The sequence below is a fragment of the Takifugu flavidus genome, chromosome 1, assembly GCF_003711565.1.
Source record: "Takifugu flavidus isolate HTHZ2018 chromosome 1, ASM371156v2, whole genome shotgun sequence".
Lineage (NCBI taxonomy): Eukaryota > Metazoa > Chordata > Actinopteri > Tetraodontiformes > Tetraodontidae > Takifugu > Takifugu flavidus.
In genome coordinates, this window is record NC_079520.1 from 13212805 (window position 1) to 13238924 (window position 26120).

Genomic DNA, 26120 nt, shown 5'->3' on the forward strand with positions numbered 1-26120 from the left:
TTATATGCACTGTTCATTTCTTGAATGTTATTTTTCTCTCACCTCCTGCAGGTGTGTAAATCACATTCAGGGATCCTTGGGAAGGGTCTTGCTTTATCCCACTCCCCAACAATTCTTGAAGCACTGGAGGGAAATCTACCCCTGCACCTCCAAACCAATGAACACTCTTTCCTTGAGGACTTCATTACCTGTGTGCAGAACTCAAGTGGAGGGCGTCTTGCCAGGTAAAACATAATGAAGGGTGTCTGACAAAGAGCAAAGTATGAGCTGATTGTTTTTGTTGTGACATTTTTGATAGAAATCACTAAAAATGTCATTTAATGTCACCTAGGTGGCTGCAGCCTGACTCTTATGCAGATCCCCAGAAGACATCACTGATCTTGAACAAGGATGACATACGCTGTGGGTGGCCAGCCACTGTGGTTGTACAGACCAAAGACCAGTATGGAGATGTGGTGCATGTCCCTAATATGAAAGTGAGAAGAAGTCACTCTTTCTGCATTTAAGCGTTCTATATTTCCTGGACCTTAAATAGTCGAAGGAGCAGCTTTAGAGTTTAAGTACCATCTTTGTGCTTTATCTTTGGCATCATAGGTGGAGGTCAAGGCTGTTCCTGTGTCGCAGAAGAAGTCAGTGCAGCCTGATAATGTGAAAAAGCTCCAGCGGCTACCTGGAAACTCCTCACCTTCCTCCTCTGGTCCTGATCTCACTTTTGGAGGTTTGCCAACCCCCAAGCTGGAAGCCACCTATGAGCCAGTGATTGTGAAAGAGGCTCGATATATTGCTATTACAATGATGAAGGTCAGCCTTGTGTAGCTCACTTTATATCACATTTGTTTTCATTTAATGTTTTGACACCTATTAGACAGGTGGGAGCTATTTTTGGGAGGGTTCCTTCTGCAGCCACTGTAAAAAATATTTTATTGAGAAAACCTTTTGTGCTTGCTATGCACAAAAAGGAAAAATATATTTATGGATGAGTTCTGGGCAAGGAAAAAGTCTAAATACCAGACCAAGTAAGAAAGAAAAGCAATCAGAATTAAAGATTATGAATGAATTAATCAAACACTGGTGTTTTGTTATGAAGAAGGTTTTTTCCCTCAGTATATCATAGTTTTTAATTTCCATATGGGCTGTTGTTTTTCAGGCATATGAAAACTACTCCTTTGAAGAGCTGCGCTTTGCTTCACCTACACCAAAGAGGTAAGTGAGATAATACAAAGAGAAAAATTATCTGCTCGGATTCTTTTTAATTAATGGCCACTTCCCACAGACCCAGTGAGAATATGCTGATTCGTGCCAACACAGATGGAACCTACAGTGCCAACTGGACTCCAGGAGCTGTGGGACTTTATACAATCCATGTCACCATTGACGGCATTGAAATAGGTATGTCAGTGTATCTATAAGAGTCTTTTTCACAATCTGATAATGGCCAACAAGGGGGAACTGTAACAACTTTGCTTGTTGCTGCATCTTTAAATGCGTTTGCAGTGTAACACAGCAGAATACACTCTTTTCTATTTTAGATGCTGGTTTGGAGGTCGAAGTCAAGGACCCGCCCAAAGGCATGATACCACCTGGCACTCAGATGGTCAAACCAAAGGCTGAACCTCAGCCTAGTAAGGTGAGCAATTCATCACTTCATAAACAGAAAGGTTCATCTAGCTGCTGCTGAAAACGAGGCTTAAGTGTCAGCTTTGGTTGTGTCTTTGTGTGCATCTGGACGCATACTCGTCTTCACTCTAGTTGAACGAGTTCAGTCTCTTGTGTCTTACTCCACTTTTTCTCTTCTATCATTTCCTGCTGTTAACAAACTCTGTCTTACCTTTGCTTCTCTCAGGTCCGCAAATTTGTGTCCAAGGACAGTGCTGGTCTGCGTGTGCGTAGTCACCCCTCCCTGCAGAGTGATCAGATAGGTGTAGTGCATGTTAATGGCACCATCACTTTCATTGATGAGGTAATTGACTCCAGAGGAATTATCCCAGTTAGTAAGATTGAAAAAGACAACTTTTTTTTTTCCACATCCAAAACGTTTTAGTTTCCTAGCCTTGTGAATGTACCGTGGCTACAACAACGTCCTTTTTTGAAACATATCTTTAAAATTGTGATCAATTTTACATCTACAATTGAATTGAAAATTAAAATTATATAGGTTATTATGAAGTAATTACCTCATGGTTGTGCTTGTAGTATTTTGCACTTTTCCGTTCAGCACATTATCTTCAATCCACGCTTCAGTAACACAACTGGAAACTGGGCCAATAACTCTAATCACCACAATAAAAAGATCAACCTAACCTCAGATCTGATGTATGGGTGTACCTATGTTCATTGCTCTGTTTCTGTGCCTATAGATTCACAATGATGATGGTGTATGGCTCAGGCTAAATGATGAGACAGTGAAGAAGTATGTTCCAAGCATGAATGGGTACACGGAAGCTTGGTGCCTCTCTTTTAACCAGCATTTGGGCAGGACCCTCTTGGTCCCAGCTGATGTAAGTAGAAGAGAGCCTGGTGGGTAGTCTGTATGTTTAATGAAGACAAACACCTCTGTTTAATTGGTAAAAGCCAAAGAGCTTTTTGTTTAAGAGTAGTAGCATTTAAAGGACTTGGACATCGGACCTGCAAATGAACACAGTGCATGGTACATTGAGAAATTCAGTCTGTTAAAGCCTTTTTTGCATGAAATGTCCATATGAGCGAAAGGAATACCATTTATTTTACTAACACACTGCAAAAGAATAGTAGTTTGGAGTGTGCATGCATTGCAACTCTTGTTTGAAGGCCCTCAACATGGCTCAGTTTTAATCACAGCCTTCACAAGTACTCACAACCTAATATTGTTTAAGTACTGCTTTGGTATAATACAGTACCGGTATTCTAACAATCAGATGAACTCCAATGCATGACTTGACAGATGCTGGAAAAGGTGTTTAAAAACTCTTTTGTCTTGGTGAAGTTGATTGGTCTGCATTGTGGAATCTTTTTTTCACCACTGCCTCTTAGTCACAGTTCATAAACACAAAATGCATCATGGGGCTCCAAGGGTTTCTTCTCATTTTGCTCCATGCCTCAATAACCACCAAAATACATTGCAACAAATGAATCTGGCTGGGTTTATTTATGAAATAATACCATGGTAACAGGGAATTTGATGTTCGAATCCAGGTGGTTTTCTGTCATGAAGCAGCTGCTCCACAGTTACTTTCTATAGGTAATAGTGTCTATATGGTCCTACAATTCCATATTTGCATTGGGATGCATTAAATGCTTAAAGGCTTCCATGTAAGGTCTCTGAACAGCATGGCACACTACATCACCCCAGTGGGAGAATTTTTTTGGAAGTTTGGAAGTTTCTATGGCTATTGTGGTCGTATTATATTTATAAATAATGACCCTACTCTTTGGTAAGTGTTGAAAAGGCTATGTATATGGCTTCAGTTCTTCATGGCCTCCCTTTTTTTTTATCAGTTTTGAACAAATTATTTGAGTAGCCTCACAAAATCCGACTGTCTTCATTTTCTCGATCTGCAATAAGGACTGTTGCAGGAAATTCCAAAGGAGTCGGTCTAAAATATGTTGGTCTTCCAAAAAAATAAAAGCGCATTTTCCCCCATCATGTTTTCTCTTCTCTCAAGCCAACTGTTACTTCTTGACTGTCTTACAATCTGTTGCTCAGAGTGTCTTTAACGCTAGCCAAGGAGTCAGGGATTTGGGATTGTTGTCGTGGACTCCCTTAACTGTATTCCCACCACAGGTGAGTCGTGTGAGGGAAGAAAAACATCGCAGTACTGCAGCATAGCTTATGTTACTTTTCATCTTGAACCCCTTTTCAGTCTGCGCTCATTGTCACAATCGCTGTTAAAACATGCGTACGCCCATGAACCACAGTTGCATGGTTAAGTGTCGTAATGATTTATTTGTATGGTAATTTGTTGTCGGTGCTGACCGTTTGGTATACACCTGCAGTGATCACCATTTGGAATTTAATTTATTTAAGCTTGTGTGTTGCATGTGCGTACTGTCAAATAAGAGCCAGTCTGTTTTTGTTTAAAAGGCCTCTGATATATTTTCTACTCCTGAGTCATAGCATGCCTCCCTGACTCTACTGACTGTGCATTTTCCTTTCTATGACTGCATCCATTGTCTAATGGTCATTTGATTGTCACTGGAGAGGAGGAGGGGTGGGGACTTGTAGCAGCATTACTTTTAAAGATGATTTTCCCTTCATGTCATGTGATATACAAAACAAGAATACTTGGAAAAAAAACTTGACACCATACATTTAAGATGGGACAGTGAGTAATCTACATCTCCTGCATGTTCAATTATGTGTAAAAATTAAACATCTCTATGATACAGACTAGACAAAGTAAAAACTATGAATTACTACATGATTGAATTAAGGCACAATGTCCTGCCTTGAGATTTTAGCTGTACATGAATGTATAGATTAGCAAATGCTGTCAGTCTTCAGTGCTTCTGTTCTCGTCTAGAAGCCATTCCCAAAATATTTACTGCATAAAAGGTTTTCAAATCTGTAGTGGTGATTGTTTTAAAAATGTTTTACTTGAAATATAAAAGGTTTTTCTTCGATGTCAATATCAATCTCCCAATGCGGTGTTTTCTACAGCACTGACCTTTTAAATACCCCCTTCCGAAACAATTAATGGTTCCATATTATGTTATGACTCAGCATTTCTGCAGCCTTCCTTCATCTCACTGTGCTTTTAGCCCTGATCTGTACTCTTAACTCTTGCAGGAAGTCAAGGGCCAATCAGAGGACAACATAAAGGAGGTGAGCAGCTGCCCTTCCCATGATGCCCCCATTCGGGTGCAAGACAGGGCAGGGCAGGGCGGCCCAGGGATTTATCAGGTAGTGAAGACTGGCCCCTCTGGTCACAACATCAGAAGCTGTCCAAACCTTAGGGGTATCCCCATTGGAATGTTAGTTCTTGGCAACAAGGTCAAGGCCATAGGCGAGGTACGCACTCCCCCCAAATAATGCAACTTTTTTTTGTGGCAGGGTTTAGATTGATGATTTGAAAAATCACATATTTTGTTGCTGGTAACGCTGTGTCATAATTCCCTGAGCTTTAAAAACCTTGGTTGTCTTCAAATGAACTGACATTTAATATCACTAATTTCTCAATCTAACGCATGTACGTTAATTCTGTCCGGGTGCGGATTAGTATTCTGTATCTTGCTGCCCGTCGAGCTCATGCCAACTTCTGTCGCTGCAACATTTTCACCTGCTTCCTACTAATTCTGGTCTAATGAGGTCACTGCAGTTTCAGGGTGTCGCATTCAGACATTTCAAGACTTCTAAGTGAAAGTCAGAATGCTGGAGCCTTCTTGTGCCTTTGCTGTATCTTTCTTACACTTTTGTCAGTCTTGTCAGCCACTTTGAACTGTGCAAGTTTTCTTTTGGCCTGGTGCTCGTGGAGCCTCCCCTCTTTTGGATATGGCCTCTCATTGCCTGCTGTGGTGTGTCATGCTGTTCAGTTATTCTCTTCTCAACCTGTACTGGAGTGCCTTGTTTGGATCTCAGAGGTGCCTTCTGCACATACTAATACTTTCATCTATGTCTTTGTCCAAAAAATATACGATATTTCAGGAATTTGAGAAAAACAACCTCATGCATTAACCTTTCAATAAGCTACCTCTTTCTTATAGTAAGTTTTTTTGTTTAAATTTTTCATATGAGCTATATCAGTTTTGTCCTGCAGTGTCCGAAAATCAAATTCACATGATCTACTACTGTGGATTTTGTATGTGTCAATCAGATTAATGGAATGTTTGCATGTCATTGATCAACTGTAATGGAGTGTGTGTTGTGCTGTAATAACGCAGGTGGCTGTCTCCGTAGCTACGGGTTGACAAAGTGTGTAAATGTCTTGACTATGACCTTGTTCCCTGAGTGTAGATAAAGAGTGTTGTTTGTGTATCAGGTGGTCAACTCAGAGGGGTCCTGGGTACAGTTGGATAAGAACAGTGTAGTGGAGTTCTGTGAGAGTGATGAAGGAGAGGCCTGGTCACTGGCAAGAGACCGTGGTGGAAATCAGTATCTTCGCCATGATGATGGTAAACTACACTAAACAAAAGGGGAGAATTTGTTGCGCTCAAAACAATTTGCAAGTTTTGTGATTAAATTTGCTTTTACAGAACAAGTACTGGTAGAGCATGGGGCACAGACTCCACCACCCAGCCCCTTTTCTGTGCACGCCTTCAACAGCCCCGCAACGTCTAATGGAGCGCAGGGCTTCGACTATGGGCTCTCCAACAATAAAGGTGAGGCTAGCTTGGTGTAAAGTGGGTTTAAAGAATAGTTGATTGAATTGAATAAATATAGTTTCATCAGTAGTCATTGGTCATTTTAGTGTTCAACTCTTTAATAAAAAAACCCCATTGAATTTCTTAATCTTCTCCCTTCACTATTCTTTACAGTGTGTCAAAGTTTATCCACCAGCTTCTCTGTGTATTTTATTCATGCATTCTTGCTTTTTTTTAAATCTGCAGCCTAACATCTTTGCAATGTTAGGCATATTTCTCCAGATGCATGTGCCAATTAAAACTACTCAATGCTCTCTTCTGTTGTTGGTGTTTTGGTATAACCTTACACCATTACACCAACAACAGGCCCCGGAATATGTGTTTGTGATTGCACCCATTCACTTTTGTTGCTGTAAATTAGCAACAAAAGATCTCCTACTACCACTGTGCTTCTTGTCATTGTAGAAGAAAGCTTTATTGTTGCATTTCAGCAAATGACCGCAGACTCTCTTAACCTCATATAGTATGTGTCTGCACTAGATAGATCACAAATCTCGTTTTTCATGCTAAATTCAATAAGCCTTACAAATGTCTGGAGACTGATGGAGATATCCCTGAATATGTTTATTTCACAGAAAGCTAATAGCGTATTATGCCTTCACTACTACACATTATAATTAGAAATTTGCAATCTATGCAGCGTCACACAGTATTCAAATTGCCGAAGTTGGAATACTTTCACAAGTTTTTCCTTGTTTCTTTACAGTTTTTTTTTTTAAACTATAGCCCATTTTCCTAAAGGAAATACAATGTTGCAAGTCACACACATTGTTTATACGTGGTCTTTGCAACTGCAAACTGTATATGAGCCATCAGATTGAGGGATTTAATTAAGTTACATCTGTGGGTTGGAGGTATGAGGTTACCTTCTAGATGAATTATGACCCAACTCTCTGAGCCGACCAAAGAAGAGATGTCCTTACAAGTCCATAGTTTAGACTGAAGATTTCATTAATTTAAGATTGATTCATAGAAGATAAATTCTGAATGACCCTCACCCCCACTGAAAACCTCAAGCCGTATCATAAGCCGTAGTTTCCCCATCCTCTGTGTCCATTTCTGCAGGTGACCGGTTGAGTGCCATACTGAATTCCATTCAGTCTGGGCCATTTCTCCCAGCTGCTCCCTCTTCCTCTGTATTTGAACAAGCCGCCCAACCTCCTTCCTCCTCCTCCTCCTCCTCCTCCTCTTCCTCCTCCCTTGTCCACAGCCCATTTGTGTTTGGACAGTCCCCCTCCCAACTGTCACAGCCACAACCACAGCTTCTGAGTAAGTCTGTTTGACAGTGCTTGGTTGCACAGTTGTTCATCATTTCCCCTCCAGTATTTTTTTTTCTGGTTCGTTTCGTATTAATTTTGCCTTCTGAAGATTCTGAGGAGAGCAGGAATGAAGTGTGACATATAACAGTGTGTGTGATATAGCGTGCTGAAATATCCCTTGGATGTCCTTAACAAACCCTCATGTCTCATACCACATGTAGAGCAAACTAGTTAGGTGAGGATGCACTGGCAGGTGCATTTGAATTTGCTTTTTAATGCTTAAACTGGACTAATTATCTATATAACCGAATACATTTTGGCCATGTAGTGAATAATAAGATAAGGTGCGTCCTCTGTCTGTCAGCTGTGTTCCTTCATTATCATTTGCACATCCTCTATCAACCAGCCCAGCGCATAATTGCAAATAAAAACACCATCAACTAGTTTGACTACGATTGAGTCCACAGTAATATTGACAGAGATTACAACATATTCATCATCATGGCCATCATCAGACCTCCAGCTGTCTAAACAATCCAAACAGCCTCTCTATTCTACTGCTTATTCAGGTGCACAAATTATCTCAGGTTCTGGAATTTCTGCTACTATACCTTTACAAGTCTTTAGTTTCTGTACCTCTTTTGATCTTCCCAGAATGGTTTTGTTGGTCTCTAAAGGTCTTTAATTGACCTCATAGCTTGTGCTCTCTTATTTCTCCTCTGTGTGGTGGTTCCTTTGCATTCCATGGCTCGTTTGTTTACTTGCTTCACTATTTCCGCTGTAGATGGTTCATCACGCAACCTTGCTTCTCGTGAGCGTGTGCACAAAAACAGTGTGTCCACGGCTGGGCATGGTACTGCTCTCTCATCTGTCGCTCTAAGGCAAAAGGGTGGGTAATCACAGCTTGCAAGCCTCCCTCAGTCAGAACTGAGGGATGGCAGCAATTCAGTAATATCAAAAGTTTACTTTTTTTTAGTAAAATCAAAACATTTTGTAGGATCAATTTAAAAATATGAAGTTAAATAAGAAATTTGGATGTGAATTTTGAACATAGCTGCAACTGTACGGTTTGGACCTTAAATGACAAAGCTGCTAATTTCTTGTCTTGGCTTCATTCCATTAAGGTCAGGACTGGGCTGGAATCCATCTTTCACTAGCTCATCCATGATTGTCAAGCTACCATTTCCATATCAGTATTTACTTGCTAAAAGCTGTGGCTGAAACACCCAGCTAGTCAAACACATTTCTTGCCTTTGGGATTCTTTTTTGTCTTTCAAGTGTTCTATTCATTTGGTCTTGTGCTTTCATCAACATTATATTATTTTGTTTGCATGATCTGTAATTGTAGATTTGGAGGTATTTCTAAATGATACCTTTTATTGAATTGAATTGTACATTATAAACTTATAGGTGAACAAGGAAACGTGACCTCTGGTACTCGCCCCATTTCCCCAGCCTCCAAACACCGGCAAGAAAATCGTTTGCCAAAACAAGAGAGTCGGGGAATTCGCTCATCTGACCAGACCAGAGTAAAGGCAGGGGATGGAGGACTCTCGGCCAGTGAAGCCCTCATCCTTCGGTCTGACACAGCCAAGTTGAGGTCTGACTCCCACAGCCGTTCTCACTCTCCGAACCACAATACTCTGCAAGCCCTTAAAGCAGATGGGAGAACGCCAGGACTTCGCACCGACTCCCCAAACCCTAGCTCTCGCTCCTCTTCGCCCAAGCAAAAAATGGTGTCCTCTTCAGGCAGGTCTAGTCCCTCCAGCACCTCCTCCCAGAACTCACCTTCAGCACACCATGACAAAAACCTGCAACCTAAACTTAGTCCCTCATCCAAAGCTCACCTCGACCCGCCCAGAGAGAGATCAAAATCAGATTCATACACTCTAGATCCAGATACACTTAGAAAGAAGAAGATTCCACTGACGGAGCCTCTTAGGGGCAGGTCCACCTCACCAAAACCTAAGCTATCACCTAAAGATCCAAACAAAGGAGTGATCGCTAACATAGAGAACCGTGTTCCTTCTCCACATGTGACCCAAGAGAACCTTCACAGTGAAGTTGTTGAAGTGTGCACCTCTAGCACTCTTCTCTCTGAGGATGGCAATGATGAGAATATAGAGGTCCATAATGCTGACGAAGGCTCCTGTAAGGTACATTTTAGCATTGGCAAAGCCCCTGTCAAAGAGGAAATCGAGAGCCGGTCTTCACCCAAAGTCAGCCGCAAAACCTCCAGTCGACACACACGACCTAAGAAGGACAAATCTGGACCTCTGTTCAAAGGGGAGAGTACATCCCGAGTCACAGAACCGGTAAAACAGGCCATGTCACCATCTGTGGCAGAATGTGCAAGAGCAGTCTTTGCAGCATTCCTTTGGCATGAAGGCATTGTCCATGATGCAATGGCCTGCTCATCTTTCCTCAAGTTTAACCCAGACTTAACCAAAGAGCACGCCCCCATCCGTAGCTCTCTAGGAGGACAAGGTTCTGAGGAAAAAGAGAGCAAATTAAAGAATCGCCACTCTTTAGAGATCTCCTCTGCACTTAATATGTTTAACATTGCTCCACATGGGCCAGACATTTCCAAAATGGGAAGCATAAACAAAAACAAAGTGCTCTCCATGCTGAAAGAACCTCCACTGCCTGAAAAGTGTGAAGACGGGAAGGGGGAAGCCATTTCCTATGAGGCAACTTCCCATTCGTCCATGAGAGCAAAATCAATCTTGCCATTGACATTACAACATCTAGTGGCATTTTGGGAGGACATTTCTATGGCCACCATCAAAGCAGCAACCCAGAACATGATCTTTCCCAGTCCAGGATCAAGTGCCATTCTGAAAAAGAAGGAACATGAGAAGGATAGTAAAAAGACCAAGAAGGAGAAGAAGAAAAGGGAAAAGGCAGAGGTTCGTCCGAGAGGTAACCTATTTGGAGAGATGGCACAGCTTGCCATGGGAGGACCTGAGAAAGACACAATCTGTGAGCTGTGTGGGGAATCTCACCCTTACCCCGTCACCTACCATATGAGACAGGCTCACCCAGGTAAAAACACCATACACGGCATTTTGTTTATTCATCAGATATCATTTTGATCCAAGTTTCTTTTCTAAATTACAAACTGATCCTTCATTTTCCATTCTTGCATTGCTTTGTTTTTTTCTTTTGCTAGGTTGTGGCCGCTATGCTGGAGGCCAGGGCTACAACAGTATAGGCCATTTCTGTGGTGGCTGGGCTGGTAACTGTGGAGATGGAGGCATCGGAGGGAGCACCTGGTATCTGGTTTGTGACCGCTGTCGGGAAAAATACCTCAGAGAGAAACAAACTGCTGCTCGGGAAAAGGTGATGGTGCAGAACTTTGTGTTCCCGCAGAATTGTCTATTTTTACTGCTTAAACTTGAATCGGGCTCAATTTGTTTGTTTTTGCCAGGTTAAGCAATCAAGGAAAAAACCTCTGCAGGTGAAAACTCCAAGGGCACTGCCCACTATGGAGGCCCATCAGGTGATTCGAGCAAATGCTTTGTTCCTGCTGTCACTCAGCAGTGCCGCTGAGCCCAGCATGCTGTGCCATCACCCTCCCCGGCCTCTGCACTCCCAGCTGCTCCCCAGCCTCAAGGAGGGAGTATCAGATGAACCCCCAAACAAAATGGGCTGTCTGTACCTCCAGACACTAGCAAGGTATTTTTAGTATGTTTTATCCAGGACACAAACTCCAACACTTAAAAGGATTGTAAAATGATGAGAATGTCTTCCACTCTTCTCTCACCCTTCAGGCAACACACTGAAAACTATGGCGCCTACCCAGATGATAACCTCTTTCAAGATGAGATGCGATATTTACGCTCAACATCTGTTCCTGCACCCTACATTTCAGTCACACCAGATGCCTGCCCCAATGTATTTGAGGAGCCAGAGAGCAACATGAAGTCAATGCCCCCTAGGTGATACTGTGATTTAGGAATGTTCTTCTGGCCTTTTATTTTATTTTCTATTCCCAGTTTATCAAAATATTCTCTCTTTCAGCCTTGAAACCAGTCCAATCACAGACAGTGACACAGCAAAGAGAACCGTGTTTCAGAGGTCTTACTCAGTTGTAGCATCTGAGTATGACAAGCAGCACTCTCCTTCTCCTGCCCGGGTCAAAGCTGTTCCTAGACGCAGGGTCCACAGTGGTGATGCAGGTAACAGAAATTACTCTGTGTAAATAATGTTTACTCAAAGAAACATGATGTATCATCTGTAAGTAACACTAACCCTGCGTATTACACAGAGGTGGGATCTTCGCTCTTACGACACCCCTCTCCAGAGCTATCCAGACTGATCTCAGCACATGGCTCACTCAGTAAGGGGGAGAGGAACTTCCAATGGCCGGTCTTGGCTTTTGTTATTCAGCACCATGATTTGGAAGGTCTTGAAGTGGCCATGAGGCATGCACTGAGGAAGTCTGCCTGCAGAGTGTTTGCTATGGAGGTATGCCTGCGATATTTACTCAAGTATGGGCATTTAACAGACAATGGTTGCAGTCAATGATGTGGTAGATTTATGTAAATGTGTTGTTCATGAATATAAATTCCACTCTTGTTTTCAGTCATAAGACTAATTCTCTATGTCTGTCAGGCATTCAACTGGCTGCTGTGTAATGTGATCCAGACCACGTGTCTGCATGACATCCTCTGGCACTTTGTAGCATCTCTGACTCCATCACCATTTGAACCCGAGGATGAGGAAGATGATGAAAACAAGGGAAACAAAGAAATTGTGGAACAGGTAATTCCAACTGAGTGATTAAGCATCAACATGGAAACATGCAGCAGGCGTTTTGCTTTACTCTTACATTTTCTAATTAGGAACACCTCCACCTACAGGAAAGAGACCTTGGGGTTTGTGAACACCCTCTGTCCGACATTGTTATTGCTGGGGAGGCAGCTCATCCACTCCCCCACACCTTCCACCGCCTCCTTCAGACTATCTCTGATCTCATGATGTCACTTCCTAGTGGAAGCTCACTTCAGCAGATGGCACTAAGGTACAGTTTGTACATTTTTTTTAGTATCAACCCACAACTAGCTTTTCATATTTTCCTTTTCACCTGATGAAACTTGAGAAATCATTTTTAGTTGAAGTGTTCATGTAGATTTTATGGCAATGTAATCGAGTGCTTTGCTCTTTTAGGTGCTGGAGTCTCAAGTTTAAGCCTTCTGATCACCAGTTTCTCCACCAGAGCAACGTTTTCCATCACATAAACAATATCTTGTCCAAGTCAGATGATGGGGACAGTGAAGAGAGCTTTAACATCAGTGTACAGTCAGGCTATGAAGCAATGAGCCAGGCAAGACAAATTACTACTAATCCACTAGTACATGTGATTTGTATTCCTGGCCGGTAGTAACAAAATAAATTGTAAATATTGTTTAGTTTGCCTCTCTATCAATGGCATTGTGATCATAAAACGTATGTGATTATAGGATCTGTGTATGGTGACCTGTCTGAAGGACCTGACCAGTGTAGTAGACATCAGGACATCCAGCCGGCCTGCCATGATCGGCAGCCTTACAGATGGTTCTACAGAGACCTTCTGGGAATCTGGAGACGAGGACAAGAACAAAACCAAGAGTGTCACGATCAGCTGTGTAAAAGGCATTAATGCTTCCAATGTGTCTGTTCATGTAGACAACTCCAGAGATCTTGGGGTAAGACATTAACACCATGTTCATTCTGAGGTAAAACACTGCTTGTTATAGTGTAAATGAAATGCAACAGAAATCAGAATTGAACTGTGGTAAGTGCTGTGGTTGGGTGCTGATGGTTTTCATTTGACCATTTGTTATATTTTCCTTATGTCTACAGAACAAAGTAACATCAGTGACATTCCTTTGTGGAAAAGCAATAGAGGATCTCTGCAGAATCAAGCAGGTATGTGGCTGTTTTTCCATTCTTGCAGAGATTTTGTTTCACTATTGGTTGACATATATTTCAGGTGCTGTAATGACTCTTTTAGAAGTAACTGACTAGAAACCATGTGTCCTTCCTTTCAAGGTTGACCTTGATTCACGTCACATGGGCTGGGTGACAAGTGAGCTTCCTGGCGGGGATTATCACGTAATCAAAGTTGAACTGAAAGGCCCAGAGAACACCCTCAGGGTTCGTCAGGTGAAAGTCCTTGGTTGGAAAGATGGTGAAAGCATTAAGATTCTGGGCCAAATCTCAGCCAGTATGGCTCAGCAGAAGAACTGTGAGGCAGAAACGCTCCGAGTGTTTCGTCTCATCACGTCCCAGGTATGTCTCCATTTATTTATTCTCATTTCTTTTCTTTATTATTCCTCCCTACTCTATCTGTCATATTACAGGTTTGCTCATTGTCCTGTGCTGTATTTTTCATATAGGTCTTTGGAAAACTTATATGTGGTGATGCAGAACCAACACCAGAGCAGGAGGAGAAAAACTTGCTTTCATCACCTGAAGGAGAAGATAAGGTCAGCACTGACATTTAGCAAAAGTCAATTTCTAATGTGAATTAAAAACTTGTTACTTTTAATTACATACTCTGAATTGTATTATCCATAGGTACCATCAGATGCAGACCTCAAAGAGCACATGGTGGGGATCATTTTCAGCAGAAGCAAACTAACAAATCTCCAGAAACAGGTATTTGGCTCCGTGAAAGACTCACCATGATATTAGAAACTCCATTTTGCACTTATTGCATGTATTCGTCTGGATTTCCAGGTGTGTGCACACATTGTCCAGGCCATCCGGATGGAAGCCACGCGTGTGAGGGAGGAGTGGGAGCATGCCATCTCCAGCAAGGAGAATGCCAACTCCCAGCCCAGTGATGATGATGCATCATCAGATGCCTACTGTTTCGAGCTGTTATCCATGGTCCTGGCTCTAAGTGGCTCAAATGTTGGGCGTCAATATCTAGCTCAGCAGCTAACACTCATGCAAGATCTGTTCTCTCTGCTACACACGGCTTCTCCGAGAGTGCAGAGACAGGTGAGAGGGGGTACAAACCATTTGTATGGTACTACATTTTAGCCACATGCTTTTTGATTACTTTAAAAATGCTCTTATGTTTTCTTGTAAATCAGGTTATTTGTCTTTTAATGAGTAATTTTCTCTTTAAATCCAAATCTCAGGTCACCTCACTGCTTAGACGGGTCCTCCCAGAGGTCACACCAGTACGACTTGCCAGCATCATTGGGGTGAAGGCTCTGCCACCAGCAGACATCAGTGACATCATTCACTCCACAGAAAAGGGCGACTGGAATAAACTCTGTATTCTTGACATGTTCTTGGGCTGCATTGCGAAAGCTCTCACTGTGCAGCTGAAAGCCAAAGGCACAACCATCTCTGGCACTGCCGGCATGGCAGTTGGTAAAGGCGTCACCACTGTCACACTACCCATGATCTTCAACTCCAGGTGAGTGAGCTGTGACCACACATCTTACACTTGGTGACATTTTCTGTTCGGCCTGAACATTTTTTTTCGCAATGAATGAGATTTCTCCTTTTTTCCCCTCATTCTCAGCTACATTCGCAGAGGGGAGAGCCACTGGTGGATGAAAGGTTCTACTCCTCCCCAGATAGCAGAAATAATAATAAAACTTGTTAAAGACATGGCAGCTGTAAGTCACTATTTGTATTTTTAAGTTTTATTAATGGAAAGGCTCCAAAGGTGTGTACTTTTCTCAATCCTATTCTTTGTTTTAGGGGCATCTTTCAGACGCTTGGTCCAGAGTCACCAAAAATGCAATAGCTGAAACTATCATAGCCCTTACCAAAATGGAGGAAGAGCATCGGTCTCCTGTACGGTGTATTGCCACCACAAGGGTATGGACTCAAATATTAAGAAAAGCACACTTATCAATCATATTCAAACTGGGGTAGCCACTGACATCAAACTCTATTTTCACAATTGTATTTTCTTTTGCCTGATAGTTGTGGCTGGCATTAGCTTCGCTTTGTGTGCTGGACCAGGATCATGTTGACAGACTTTCTTCTGGGCGCTGGATGGGCAAAGATGGACAGCAGAAACAGATGGTGAGCGCCATATAATACATTAAGAGCTTCATTTTACGAAAGTTGGCCAAAACTGATTTCTTGCTAATCTATCACAGCCCATGTGTGACAATCACGATGATGGCGAGACAGCAGCCATCATCCTGTGTAATATTTGTGGTAACCTCTGCACCGACTGCGACCGCTTCCTCCACCTGCACCGACGGACCCGCTCTCATCAGAGACAGGTCAGATGTGAACATCAATCCTCCCATTTTTAGCACAGTTGTTGCTTTCACTTCTACAACATTTAATCTTGGAAGTTGATTTTGGATTGATATATGATGTATTCTCTCTGCTGCTGCGGACAGGTTTTCAAAGAAGAAGAGGAAGCCATAAAGGTGGACCTCCATGAAGGTTGTGGGAGGACTAAGCTCTTCTGGCTCATGGCTTTGGCAGACTCTAAAACAATGAAGGCCATGGTAGAGTTCAGAGAGCAAACAGGTAATTAAAATGTTTGAATGCAACTGATTTCATGACCCTATTGCATTTTATCTTGAATCTGAGCCATTTAATATTGTTGTAGGTAAACCAACGTCCAGCAGCTCTGATGCCTGCCGCTTCTGTGGTACCAGGAATGGAACTGAGCTCTCTGCAGTGGGCAGTGTCTGCTCAGACCCAGACTGTCAGGTAACCTTAACCGTCCAGTTTAAAAACCTCAGCAAGTACTTGTATGTATTTATGCATACATAAATATTAGCTCAATGGAAGCATAGCATAGTTCAGCTGTTAATTATTATTCATTAGATTTGCAACAAATCACAATTTTAGACTTATAAGGCTGAATGCTGGTCAACCAAGTTTTGCTGTAGTAGAGAGTACCAGCCTCTCCCATTTGTCATTCAGGAGTATGCAAAGCAGGCCTGCAGTAAAACCCATCCTTGTGGACACCCCTGTGGAGGAGTCAAAAATGAGGAGGCCTGCCTCCCATGTCTGCATGGCTGCGACAAGAGCACGGGTTGCCTGAAACAGGATGCAGATGATATGTGTATGATTTGTTTCACAGAGGCTCTTTCAGCAGCTCCTGCCGTACAGGTGACTCAGTTACTAAATATATGTCCTTTCCATGTAAATGTTTCCATTCTGATTGTTCTGATCTAAAGTTTAACTTGTTTTTTTACCCAGTTGGACTGCACCCATGTGTTCCACCTTCAGTGCACTCGCCGCGTTCTGGAAAATCGCTGGCTTGGGCCTCGAATCACGTTTGGGTTCATGTTGTGTCCAATTTGTAAGGTACAGCACTCTATGAGCAATGACGAGACGAGAAAGGTTGTCCACATCATCTCTGATGTATCTCTATTTCATTTAAAAGCTCATCTTTGTTAAATAACACAAACTTTCTGGGTTTTTTTTATTCTTGTTCTTTCAGAATAAAATCAATCACTCTGTGATTAAGGACCTGCTTGATCCAATCAAGGAGTTGTATGAGGACGTAAGAAGAAAAGCTCTAATGAGGCTGGAGTATGAGGGTCTGCATAAGAGTGAAGCCATCACAACCCCTGGTGCACGTTTCCACAACGACCCTGCAGGCTTTGCCATGAACAGATATGCATATTATGTCTGCTACAAGTGCAAGAAGGTATCATAGAAAAAAATAGAGTTTAACTACTTGAGCTTCCACTAAATTTTTGAGGCTTGAAAATTGACGCTTGGTCTTAATTTCAGGCTTATTTTGGAGGGGAGGCGCGGTGTGATGCAGAAGCGGGTCAGGGAGATGATTATGACCCCAGTGAGCTGATTTGTGGGGCATGTTCTGATGTTTCCAGGGCTCAGGTGGGTAAAAACATGTGAAGAGCTGGGTGATAATGGCTAACCTGAAGGAAAATTATGGCACCGTTACTTTCCCTCAAACATGTCTGACTCCTGAGGGTATTGAAATGTATTGATTTTTGTTTTAAATAGCGTTAGTTTCTAAAGGAATTCATTTAGAATTTGCCCTCTGGGTGAATAAAAGTGACATCTCTGAGTGCCTCACCATTGTCAAGAATGCAAACTAGGATTTTTCCTAAAGTATTTGCTTTAAAATCTTGCACAAAAGTCTCATCAGTGATTGTTTACTGTCTCCGCCCTGACAGATGTGTTCCAAGCACGGCACAGACTTCCTTGAGTATAAATGCCGGTACTGCTGCTCAGTGGCTGTTTTCTTCTGCTTTGGCACCACGCACTTCTGCAATGCCTGCCATGATGATTTCCAGAGAATGACAAGCGTACCCAAAGAGGAGCTGCCCCATTGTCCTGCAGGTGCTTATCAGCTCTGTTTACTGAACATGGCCAAAAAGAGTACGCACCAAAATAACTGGATTGTGTCTTTGCTTTTCTTTTATAGGGCCCAAAGGAAAACAGCTGGAGGGAACAGAGTGCCCTCTGCATGTGGTTCATCCACCAACAGGGGAGGAATTTGCCCTAGGGTGTGGGGTTTGTAGAAATGCCCACACCTTCTAAAGAAGTTTTTACTGAAAACCAGTTTGTTTACTGTGATTTCTGCCTGTGGCTGAAGCTCAGTCGTGAAGCTCAGCTCTTGCATGGCCGGGTCTCCTGGACACTGGACCAAGTTTCTGCTCTGCGCCAAGAGTTCCCAGGTCTGCTCTTGCTGACGTCAGTGCCCAGATCTCTGCTAAGGACGTGCTGTGGCTCATGTGGATTCAGAGTAATAAGAAATATGAACAATAGAATTTAAATTAAAAAAGACAAAAACAAAACTGTGACGTGTTTGCATGCAGCCGTTGTATTCCCTCGGCTTCTATAACGTTGCACTCCTCCCGATCAGTAACGTGTACCAGGATAAACATTGGACTGAAATGATCTGCTTAAAGGCTACTGTGGGGCACAGTGGGGTTAAAAAAGAACAGGCTGTATTTCCAATGACTTTCATGAATTTAAGATATATGTAAATTTTTTTCATAATCTTGTACAGTATTCTCCACTGTCAAGTACATCAAGGTTTGAAGGACAACACAAGATGAGTTGGGGGATTTAAAGTATGGGAGGAAAATAATGTATGATTTATCTAATCCTGTATATAATGATACTATTCAAAATAGCTGTATTCTGAAGTTGCTACTCTTCACCTCTGTTTTGTTTGATATTCTGGGTTATGTTTTGAGCCAGAACTTTTAATGAAGTGCAATACTGGGTGTGCCTCCAATTTGCAGCTGTTTAACCTATAGAATGTATGTCGATAAATGCCACTGTACATTTTTATACATTAGGCAGTTGTAATCCCCCTCCTCTAAATGTTGGTTCTCTTCTGTTGTCTGGATGTGCAAAGGAAGACCCTGGCACCTGCACTGACGTAAGATGGATGAAAATTCTGTTTGCAGTTCTGTCAAAAAAGCAAGAAAACCCAAAGGAAAACAAAATAATGAAAAAATGCAGTGATGCTGAATACAGCTGAATGATTGGAGGGGCCAGTTTTCACACCAAATAAAATTGTGCACCTGTAATGCTTTTTCTTAGTAGGAGGCATGGAGTTCAGTGGTTAGGAGAAGGGAGTGTAGATAAAAAGCAGCTGCTGTTATATATTAAAAGCTTAATACTTGTGAATCTGCTCTGTAATATCTGTGGTGGATGGAGTTGAATGGTAATAAACCAGGTTCTCTGTTTCACAAAGTAATACAGTTTTTTTTTTTCAATAAATGAAATGTTGCATTTACGTATTAAAGCTATGTCATATTGATGATATATTTCACTACATTTCCCATCAGGACTTGGGAGCAGCTATCTCAACAGAGAGGAGTAAAATACTAAAGTGTATCACTACCAGTCTTCCTGCTGTCGTAAAGAGACGTCAGGTCCAACGGAAACTAAACATTTGTACTACACATTTTGATGAATAAAACTGCATTTTGATTAAGTTTAATAGGAAAAAACAGATATGAAGAAATCAAACTATTATTAGGCGATATTTAAGGTACTTAAAATTTGTTCTTGTTGAAGATTTTCTTGGGGGAAAAAACAGGGTGAGACTTATGTCAATATAATTCCACCAAAATATGTCTTGAAAGTTTTTTTTTGGAAGTCAAAGATGTGAAAATGTGCCATCCGAGAAAAGTATTTAGGGGGGACTTTTTCTTTCTTTGTATTTCTAATAGCAAACGTGTAAGTCATCTTCACATCACTCGGGATCTTTACACACAGCCATTTCGTATTGTGTTTCCCATGATGCAACGCTGCCGTAACAACAACATTTCGCCATTTCAGAATCAAGGGGGCAGTAACTCCCGCAAAGGAATTGGGTCAGCGTAGTGGAGGAAGGCTGTGGCAATTTCTATTTAAAACATCGTTCATCTCTATTCTACCTTCAGACGGCGTTGCTATTGTTCTCCGATGCGTGTTATTTGGTTTGTGCGAATGAGCTTTTCCTGTGTCGGCCCGGGTTGAAGTGTCATATCGGTAGTCGGATTTTCCTGCCCACAGCTAGCAGGCTAGCAGAGTGTAAACAACAAGGTAGGATGATTGGCTGTGCTGCTTATAGAGCACCTATCGTAAAATGGCATATGCAGTGGGTCCATGTGTAATTCTCCTCAATATATACTATCGTTAATAAAATATTTTTTTATCAACCGTCTGTTTAATAGCTAGACTTGAACTATTTTTCCTTTCATTTGCGGTTAACATCAAATCTAGCTAGCTAAGCTAACGTGACGTTGGCACCGAGTGGGATTGGATAAACTTTGTCAATGTTTTATTTCGTCAATGTCAGCTGCCATTAACTTAAGCATGGAAAGATTCAATGTTTGAAATGTCAGGAGTTGTTAACGAAACTATTGAAACAGTGTTATGAGTTTGACATCAATTCATTGATAATTTCCTGTTAAAACGTGGCCTCAGGCTAGCAGTTGTAAGTATATCATAAAGTATATCATAAAGTATACATCCCACCTATAAGTTGCGGAAGATTCAGCAAACAATAGCTATTAACACTACGAACGTTTTATAATTTGAAAATAGTAATAGTAGTAATCCCTAAAAAATGTGGCGATTCTGGTGGTTCTAGAATAACTGGTGTTCAAGATAAACTTCCCACATTCTTAAAAATATATGTTTTTCTGTCTTTTCTAAAAAATCTATTTTTTAGAATGAAGCGGATTAAAGGAGGAGAGGAGGACGGCGATGGCTCCTCGACCAGCAGCCCACCAGAGCCATGTAAGAAGGTACGGGCGACTGAAGAGGTGGAGGCAGCGGTGCCCAGCGGGTCACCAGATGGGGACTGGGCACGACTGCCTCAGGAACTCCTACTACACATCTTCCAGTACCTTCCGCTTTTGGACCGGGCTTACGCCTCCCAGGTGTGCCGCAAGTGGAACCAGGCTTTCCACATGCCAGAGTTGTGGAGATGTTTTGAGTTTGAGCTGAACCAGCCAGCCAGCTCCTACCTTAAAGCTACACATCCAGACCTCATCAAACAGATCATAAAGAGGCACTCCAACCACCTGCAGTATGTCAGCTTCAAGGTGAAGTTACGTCTGTGTTAAAAACATGGGTGCTCGTTTTCCGTGTTCCTTTTAGCCGGTTATATTGTTGTCATAGTTACGGAATTCATCACTTGTCTTTGTCCTTTGCAGGTGGACAGCAGCACAGAGTCTGCAGAGGCAGCCTGTGACATTCTTTCACAGCTGGTAAATTGCTCACTGAAGACCTTGGGGCTCATCTCTACAGCCAGACCCAGTTTTATGGAGGTTCCAAAGGTATTCTTGAGCCTTGCACATAGAGCGCGTGTGCGTTAATACACTGCTATTGCTTTCATTTTGTGGTTTATAAAACCAATCTTGGCAATAATGAACAATTATTTGAGGCAAGAAGAAAGTAAAATAGAATTTTTTTGTCTGCCATTTCAGCAGCGCTCTGTTCTTCCCCTTTGTTGAGGTTTGCTTAAGTGCTGGTGGATTTAATTAAATTGCCAAATTTATGATTTACAATGTAAGAAATTCTATGATTTAAATGTTTTCCTCTTCCATCATATGTGCTAAAGTGCACTTACTCAAAACGTGACGAGCATTGTGGCAATTGCAATTCTTGTTTCGTCTCAGAATCGTCTCCAGGTGGAGGCGGAGGCGACACATCAATGAGGCTTTTCTGCTGATTTCTTAGGCAGTTTTGAATAGCTTGATATTGTCACGCAGTTCAGCACATTATCCAACCATTGTCAGAGCTTTGAGCACCTTTAAACCACCAGGAGTATCCGAGCAGTGTGGAGGTTGTAGAATTTACGGATTTAAATTAAATTTGGCAGCCGGGATTCCTTGTGGTTCTGGGATCTTACAAAGTCCATTTTAATTGAGGTTAGATGGATTACAGATGTGTCCTCACTGTGGTGCATAAAGGTGGATGGCAAAAAGGTTTCATTTCGTTAATCTTTGCCAAGGTAACGCATTTCCTAATCCAAATCTTAAGATTTATGTTGCTGGAGTCTCTCTCCACCTGACACTTTTCCCTTCATGGTTTTGGCAGGTTAATTTAGCTGCTTTTGGTCTGTGTGAACTGGCTCCTCATGCCTGTAAGACTACAGCCTGTATTACATCTGCTTCTGCATTATTGTCATTTCCTCCACAGTCCCATTTCATCTCAGCTTTGACTGTGGTGTTTGTCAACTCCAAATCATTGTCCTCGCTCAAGATTGATGACACTCCTGTGGACGATCCATCGCTGAAGGTGCTGGTGGCCAATAACAGTGACACCCTGAAGCTTTTGAAGATGAGCAGCTGCCCTCACGTCTCTCCAGCAGGTACTGTGTCTCACAGCCACGCCGCCATGTTTCTTCTTTGTTGTCAATTGTGATGATATATATTAAGAATTTCTCAATGGCATTAAAACCGTCCCTGTAAAAGGTTGGTTCGAACCATCTTGACTGGTGTGTTGGTATTTGCAGGGATCCTGTGTGTTGCAGACCAGTGTCATGGGCTGAGAGAGCTGGCTCTCAACTACCACCTCTTGAGTGATGAACTCCTTCTGGCCCTCTCCTCTGAGAAACACGTCCACCTGGAACACTTGCGGATCGATGTGGTGAGCGAGAACCCCGGGCAGCACTTTCACACCATCAAGAAGAGCAGCTGGGACGCCATGGTGCGGCATTCGCCCAAATTCAACCTGGTCATGTACTTCTTTTTGTACGAAGACGAATTTGGGCCCTTTTTTAACGAGGAGATCCCCGTCACCCACCTTTACTTCGGCCGTTCAGTCAGCAAGGAGGTTTTAGGCCGTGTCGGCCTCCACTGTCCCCGCCTGGTGGAGCTGGTGGTGTGCGCCAACGGCCTGCGCCCTCTGGACGAGGAGCTGATACGCATTGCCAAGCACTGCACCCAGCTGTCAGCCATCGGTCTGGGCGAGTGCGAGGTGTCCTGCAGTGCGTTTGTGGAGTTCGTCAAAATGTGTGGGAGGAGGCTTTCCCAGCTGTCCATCATGGAGGAGGTGCTGATTCCAGATCACAAATACTCCCTGGATGAGATCCACTGGGAGGTTTCAAAGCACCTGGGCCGGGTCTGGTTCCCAGACATGATGCCGACATGGTAAAGCTCAGGATTCAGACTTGAGGTCTGGTACATCCCCAACCCCCGTGTCCATATACATCAATGAGATTTTTGATTCTATCAACTGTGGAAGGTTTGGTGCCAAGATGAAGGGTGTACCCACGCTGCCCCCCACTGTGCAGGGCAGGGGTGCAGCGACGCTTCGGAATTCTACTGTCAGGATCAAATACAGACGCCACATTCATCTTTACCTCTTTCAGAATGAACTGGGGGGGCTCCTTCTTTTGGCTTTGCCCCATCACAAGCAGCCCACAGAGCAGCGCAGGTGGAATTCTGATTTAAAAGCAACATTTTTACAACTCCAACTCGAGTTTTATGGACTTTCTTATGTTGCCCTGTAACATGTTTGAATGTGTACTATGCAGACAAATGTGTGTGCGGTAATATGCTGTTAACATTTGCCGGTCATTTTTGACACGAAGGGGAACCGTTGCATGTTTTTACATGCACAACTGGCCTCCAGTAACTAACACACACCTCTGCACTCTTAACGGAAAAATCGAGATTTTCGGATAGTTTCCTTGTGTGTTTATTGTGTAATATGTGCTAGAAGGTGTTTTTGTCAGAGAGGCGACAAGTTTGTGCACCGAACTTTATACTAATTCAGTCGGCCATCGAGAATACGACCGTAATAGTTAATTAATGCGAAAAAAACAGAAAAAAATACTGTCAAACTTCTGTGAAAAGTTGGCACGGACAAGAAGGTTTGTGGTTGTGTGTATATAGGAGTTTATCTCGGTGCCGCCAACTTGCACAGTGTCGATTCATGTCTCAGTGTCTCCAAATGATGCTTCTGTTTCTCTGTTCTGTTTGAATTGGCTCAAAAAGAAAAAAAAAACAATCTCACGTTTGTGTTAACCAGGTTTGTGTACAGTCAGACTTCATAAGCACCTTAGATGAGAAGCAAATCTAGAACGATTCGTGTCCTGCTCTGACGAGAGAAGGGAGTCTTGTTGATAATGTTTCCGTTAGTCTTGAGGATTGACACTGCACTGAGGATCTGTTGAAGCAGATGCCCAGGCTGGCACGTTGAAGTAACAAATCTACATTATCTGATGCTATGTAAATATAGATAGTGCACTTAAATATTTGATCCTGGAATATTTGATCGTTCCTGATCAGATTGCTTCAGAATAATTCTATAGACTCGTCTTTGCAGCTATTAGCTCCAAATGCAGGCTGGGTATGCAAAGCTAATGTTTGTCCCTCGGCTGCAGGGTGGAAGATTTTCTTAAATAGGTTTCATTTCTATCTTCTGTTATTTGCCTGTTAAAGCTCTAAACCTCTGGTGACTATTTGCCCTCCTGCTACCCCGCATTCGCTTGGTATCGCATTACCACATCGTACGTGTAGGGAGGAGGCGGTATTGTTCTGACCATTACACACACACGCCCCCGTAGATCCGACTCAGCGCTTCTGTCTAACACCCAACCAGCTCAGTTCAAGAGATTTGGCAAGTCAGAAGAGTGAAACAAACGTTTTTCCTTTAAGAAGGAAGTCCAATACATCTGTATATAAAACGCTGTGTGTTTGATATTATTATTATTATTATTATTATTATTATGAATAGTTCTGTATGTATTTCTTTATCTCGCCCACTGTCGGGGTCTGAAGTCTCCTGAACCCAGCAGCTCGTGTCTTATCAAACCAGAGTGCGAGTTTCCTTCACTAGAGGGATCTTTTTCACACCGTAGTGACCAGATTAAAATAAGATGTGTAATTTATTGATACTGCGTGTGTAATGAATTTGTGTTTCTCAGAGGAAGTGGAAGCGACCAGCAGACTGGCAGCCATTTATAGGGTTTCAGGGGCAATTGACACTTGGATTATATTACAACTGTGTTGCCAGTCCAAAAGCAAGACTACTGGACTCATCACAGGTCTTCTGTCCAAAATAAAATGAGACCAAGCGACATTCCAGTTGTTGAATCAAAGCTAAAGAGCCGTTTTTAAGAGGACGTAGATCTGACCTGCACACTTGTTTTTGTTCCCTCCAAAAATCAACAAATGGATTTAAGATGAGCAGATTTTACAGGTGTCTAAGGCCTGTTGTTAAAACTCCCAGAATCTGTTGTTAAGGTTATTCTCCCTTTGATTTGTGTTAATTTACGGCATGTAAAGGAAAGAAAGTCTTTGGCTAAACTGCACGTGAGACCTGAAGGAAAGCCCAGATTTACATTTGGTTCTTTTTGCCTTGCTTTAAATTCGACCTTTCAGGAAGTTCCTCGTATTATTTTGGTCTGACGGTGTTGGTTCCTTGTCAGTAAACTACCGGTAGGTTGCTGTGCTCCTATTCTGTGTGTAATTTGTCACCTCTCCTCGTGGTACAGTTCCATATCCTGAGTTTTGCATAAGACGTGCAGTGGGCAAAGCTGGATGGACCTGCTCATTTCAACCATATTCCTCTCCTTTGGTTTTTGATTTACAGCTGGATGAGCAAAAATCTCGCAAAAATATACCTATTAAAATTGGATTTGTTCTTAGTCCTCCAGTCCGCTATATTAGGTGTAAGCTGATGTTGACAGGCTTATTATGCTTCTGTATGGCAAACGCTCTTGTCTACCTTCGCAGGTCACTTGTCTTGAGATTTCAGTGGTTTTAAACATGTGATCTTATACCAGTAATAAAACTTTGTGAATGTACTCCTTGACTTTGTTCTTTTGTTACCTTTTTCCTCTCATTGCTGTGAATCTGTTGAAGAATTTTCTACAAAGTGTAAACAAGCTGCTAAAAACGTCCCTCAAGAATTCTTTCGATGGTGTTTTTTACCACCTCTGCAACAGATTTCAAATAAAGCAGAGCGTAGCTCCTAAAGTCATCTCACATTACCCTTTGAGAATCAAAGCTGAATCAAAGAGGTTTGGGATGTGGCCAAATCAGCCTTCGGACAGCTGAGTCCTGGAAAGTCCTGGAAGACCAGGACAGTGACAAAAAGAGTGGA

General features: G+C 42.4%; 2 protein-coding genes across 26 annotated transcripts in view; both read left to right on the plus strand.

The window, feature by feature from the left end:
- The window catches only part of mycbp2 (MYC binding protein 2), a 42374-nt gene extending 23108 nt beyond the window's left edge, over window positions 1-19266 (plus strand). For 5 of the 25 annotated variants that reach the window (XM_057053079.1, XM_057053132.1, XM_057053106.1 and 2 more), the window contains 42 exons: window positions 52-224; window positions 332-476; window positions 595-801; window positions 1148-1203; window positions 1274-1389; window positions 1530-1627; window positions 1844-1960; window positions 2358-2498; window positions 3683-3760; window positions 4766-4987; window positions 5955-6087; window positions 6169-6294; window positions 7402-7605; window positions 8380-8484; window positions 9006-10640; window positions 10768-10937; window positions 11026-11273; window positions 11369-11536; window positions 11619-11776; window positions 11866-12065; window positions 12213-12362; window positions 12443-12621; window positions 12768-12924; window positions 13061-13285; window positions 13443-13508; window positions 13632-13871; window positions 13979-14068; window positions 14160-14240; window positions 14322-14588; window positions 14732-15015; window positions 15124-15220; window positions 15306-15425; window positions 15534-15635; window positions 15713-15841; window positions 15965-16097; window positions 16180-16283; window positions 16500-16688; window positions 16779-16886; window positions 17023-17232; window positions 17319-17426; window positions 17729-17894; window positions 17980-19266. In XM_057053079.1, the coding sequence (XP_056909059.1) occupies window positions 52-224; window positions 332-476; window positions 595-801; window positions 1148-1203; window positions 1274-1389; window positions 1530-1627; window positions 1844-1960; window positions 2358-2498; window positions 3683-3760; window positions 4766-4987; window positions 5955-6087; window positions 6169-6294; window positions 7402-7605; window positions 8380-8484; window positions 9006-10640; window positions 10768-10937; window positions 11026-11273; window positions 11369-11536; window positions 11619-11776; window positions 11866-12065; window positions 12213-12362; window positions 12443-12621; window positions 12768-12924; window positions 13061-13285; window positions 13443-13508; window positions 13632-13871; window positions 13979-14068; window positions 14160-14240; window positions 14322-14588; window positions 14732-15015; window positions 15124-15220; window positions 15306-15425; window positions 15534-15635; window positions 15713-15841; window positions 15965-16097; window positions 16180-16283; window positions 16500-16688; window positions 16779-16886; window positions 17023-17232; window positions 17319-17426; window positions 17729-17894; window positions 17980-18095 (7821 nt within the window). In that variant the 3' untranslated portion in view covers window positions 18096-19266. The remainder of the gene's footprint in view (window positions 1-51; window positions 225-331; window positions 477-594; window positions 802-1147; window positions 1204-1273; window positions 1390-1529; window positions 1628-1843; window positions 1961-2357; window positions 2499-3682; window positions 3761-4765; window positions 4988-5954; window positions 6088-6168; window positions 6295-7401; window positions 7606-8379; window positions 8485-9005; window positions 10641-10767; window positions 10938-11025; window positions 11274-11368; window positions 11537-11618; window positions 11777-11865; window positions 12066-12212; window positions 12363-12442; window positions 12622-12767; window positions 12925-13060; window positions 13286-13442; window positions 13509-13631; window positions 13872-13978; window positions 14069-14159; window positions 14241-14321; window positions 14589-14731; window positions 15016-15123; window positions 15221-15305; window positions 15426-15533; window positions 15636-15712; window positions 15842-15964; window positions 16098-16179; window positions 16284-16499; window positions 16689-16778; window positions 16887-17022; window positions 17233-17318; window positions 17427-17728; window positions 17895-17979) is intronic. The other 20 variants (XM_057053098.1, XM_057053293.1, XM_057053158.1 and 17 more) reach the window with 18 other exon arrangements.
- A 554-nt stretch (window positions 19267-19820) lies between these two features.
- On the plus strand, window positions 19821-25821 carry fbxl3a (F-box and leucine-rich repeat protein 3a). Its single transcript, XM_057053306.1, has 5 exons — window positions 19821-20099; window positions 20731-21106; window positions 21218-21340; window positions 22206-22377; window positions 22522-25821. The coding sequence occupies exons 2-5, from the start codon at window positions 20732-20734 to the stop codon at window positions 23160-23162; spliced, it is 1311 nt and encodes a 436-aa protein (XP_056909286.1). The 5' UTR covers window positions 19821-20099; window position 20731; the 3' UTR covers window positions 23163-25821.
- The last annotated feature ends 299 nt before the right edge of the window (window positions 25822-26120 follow it).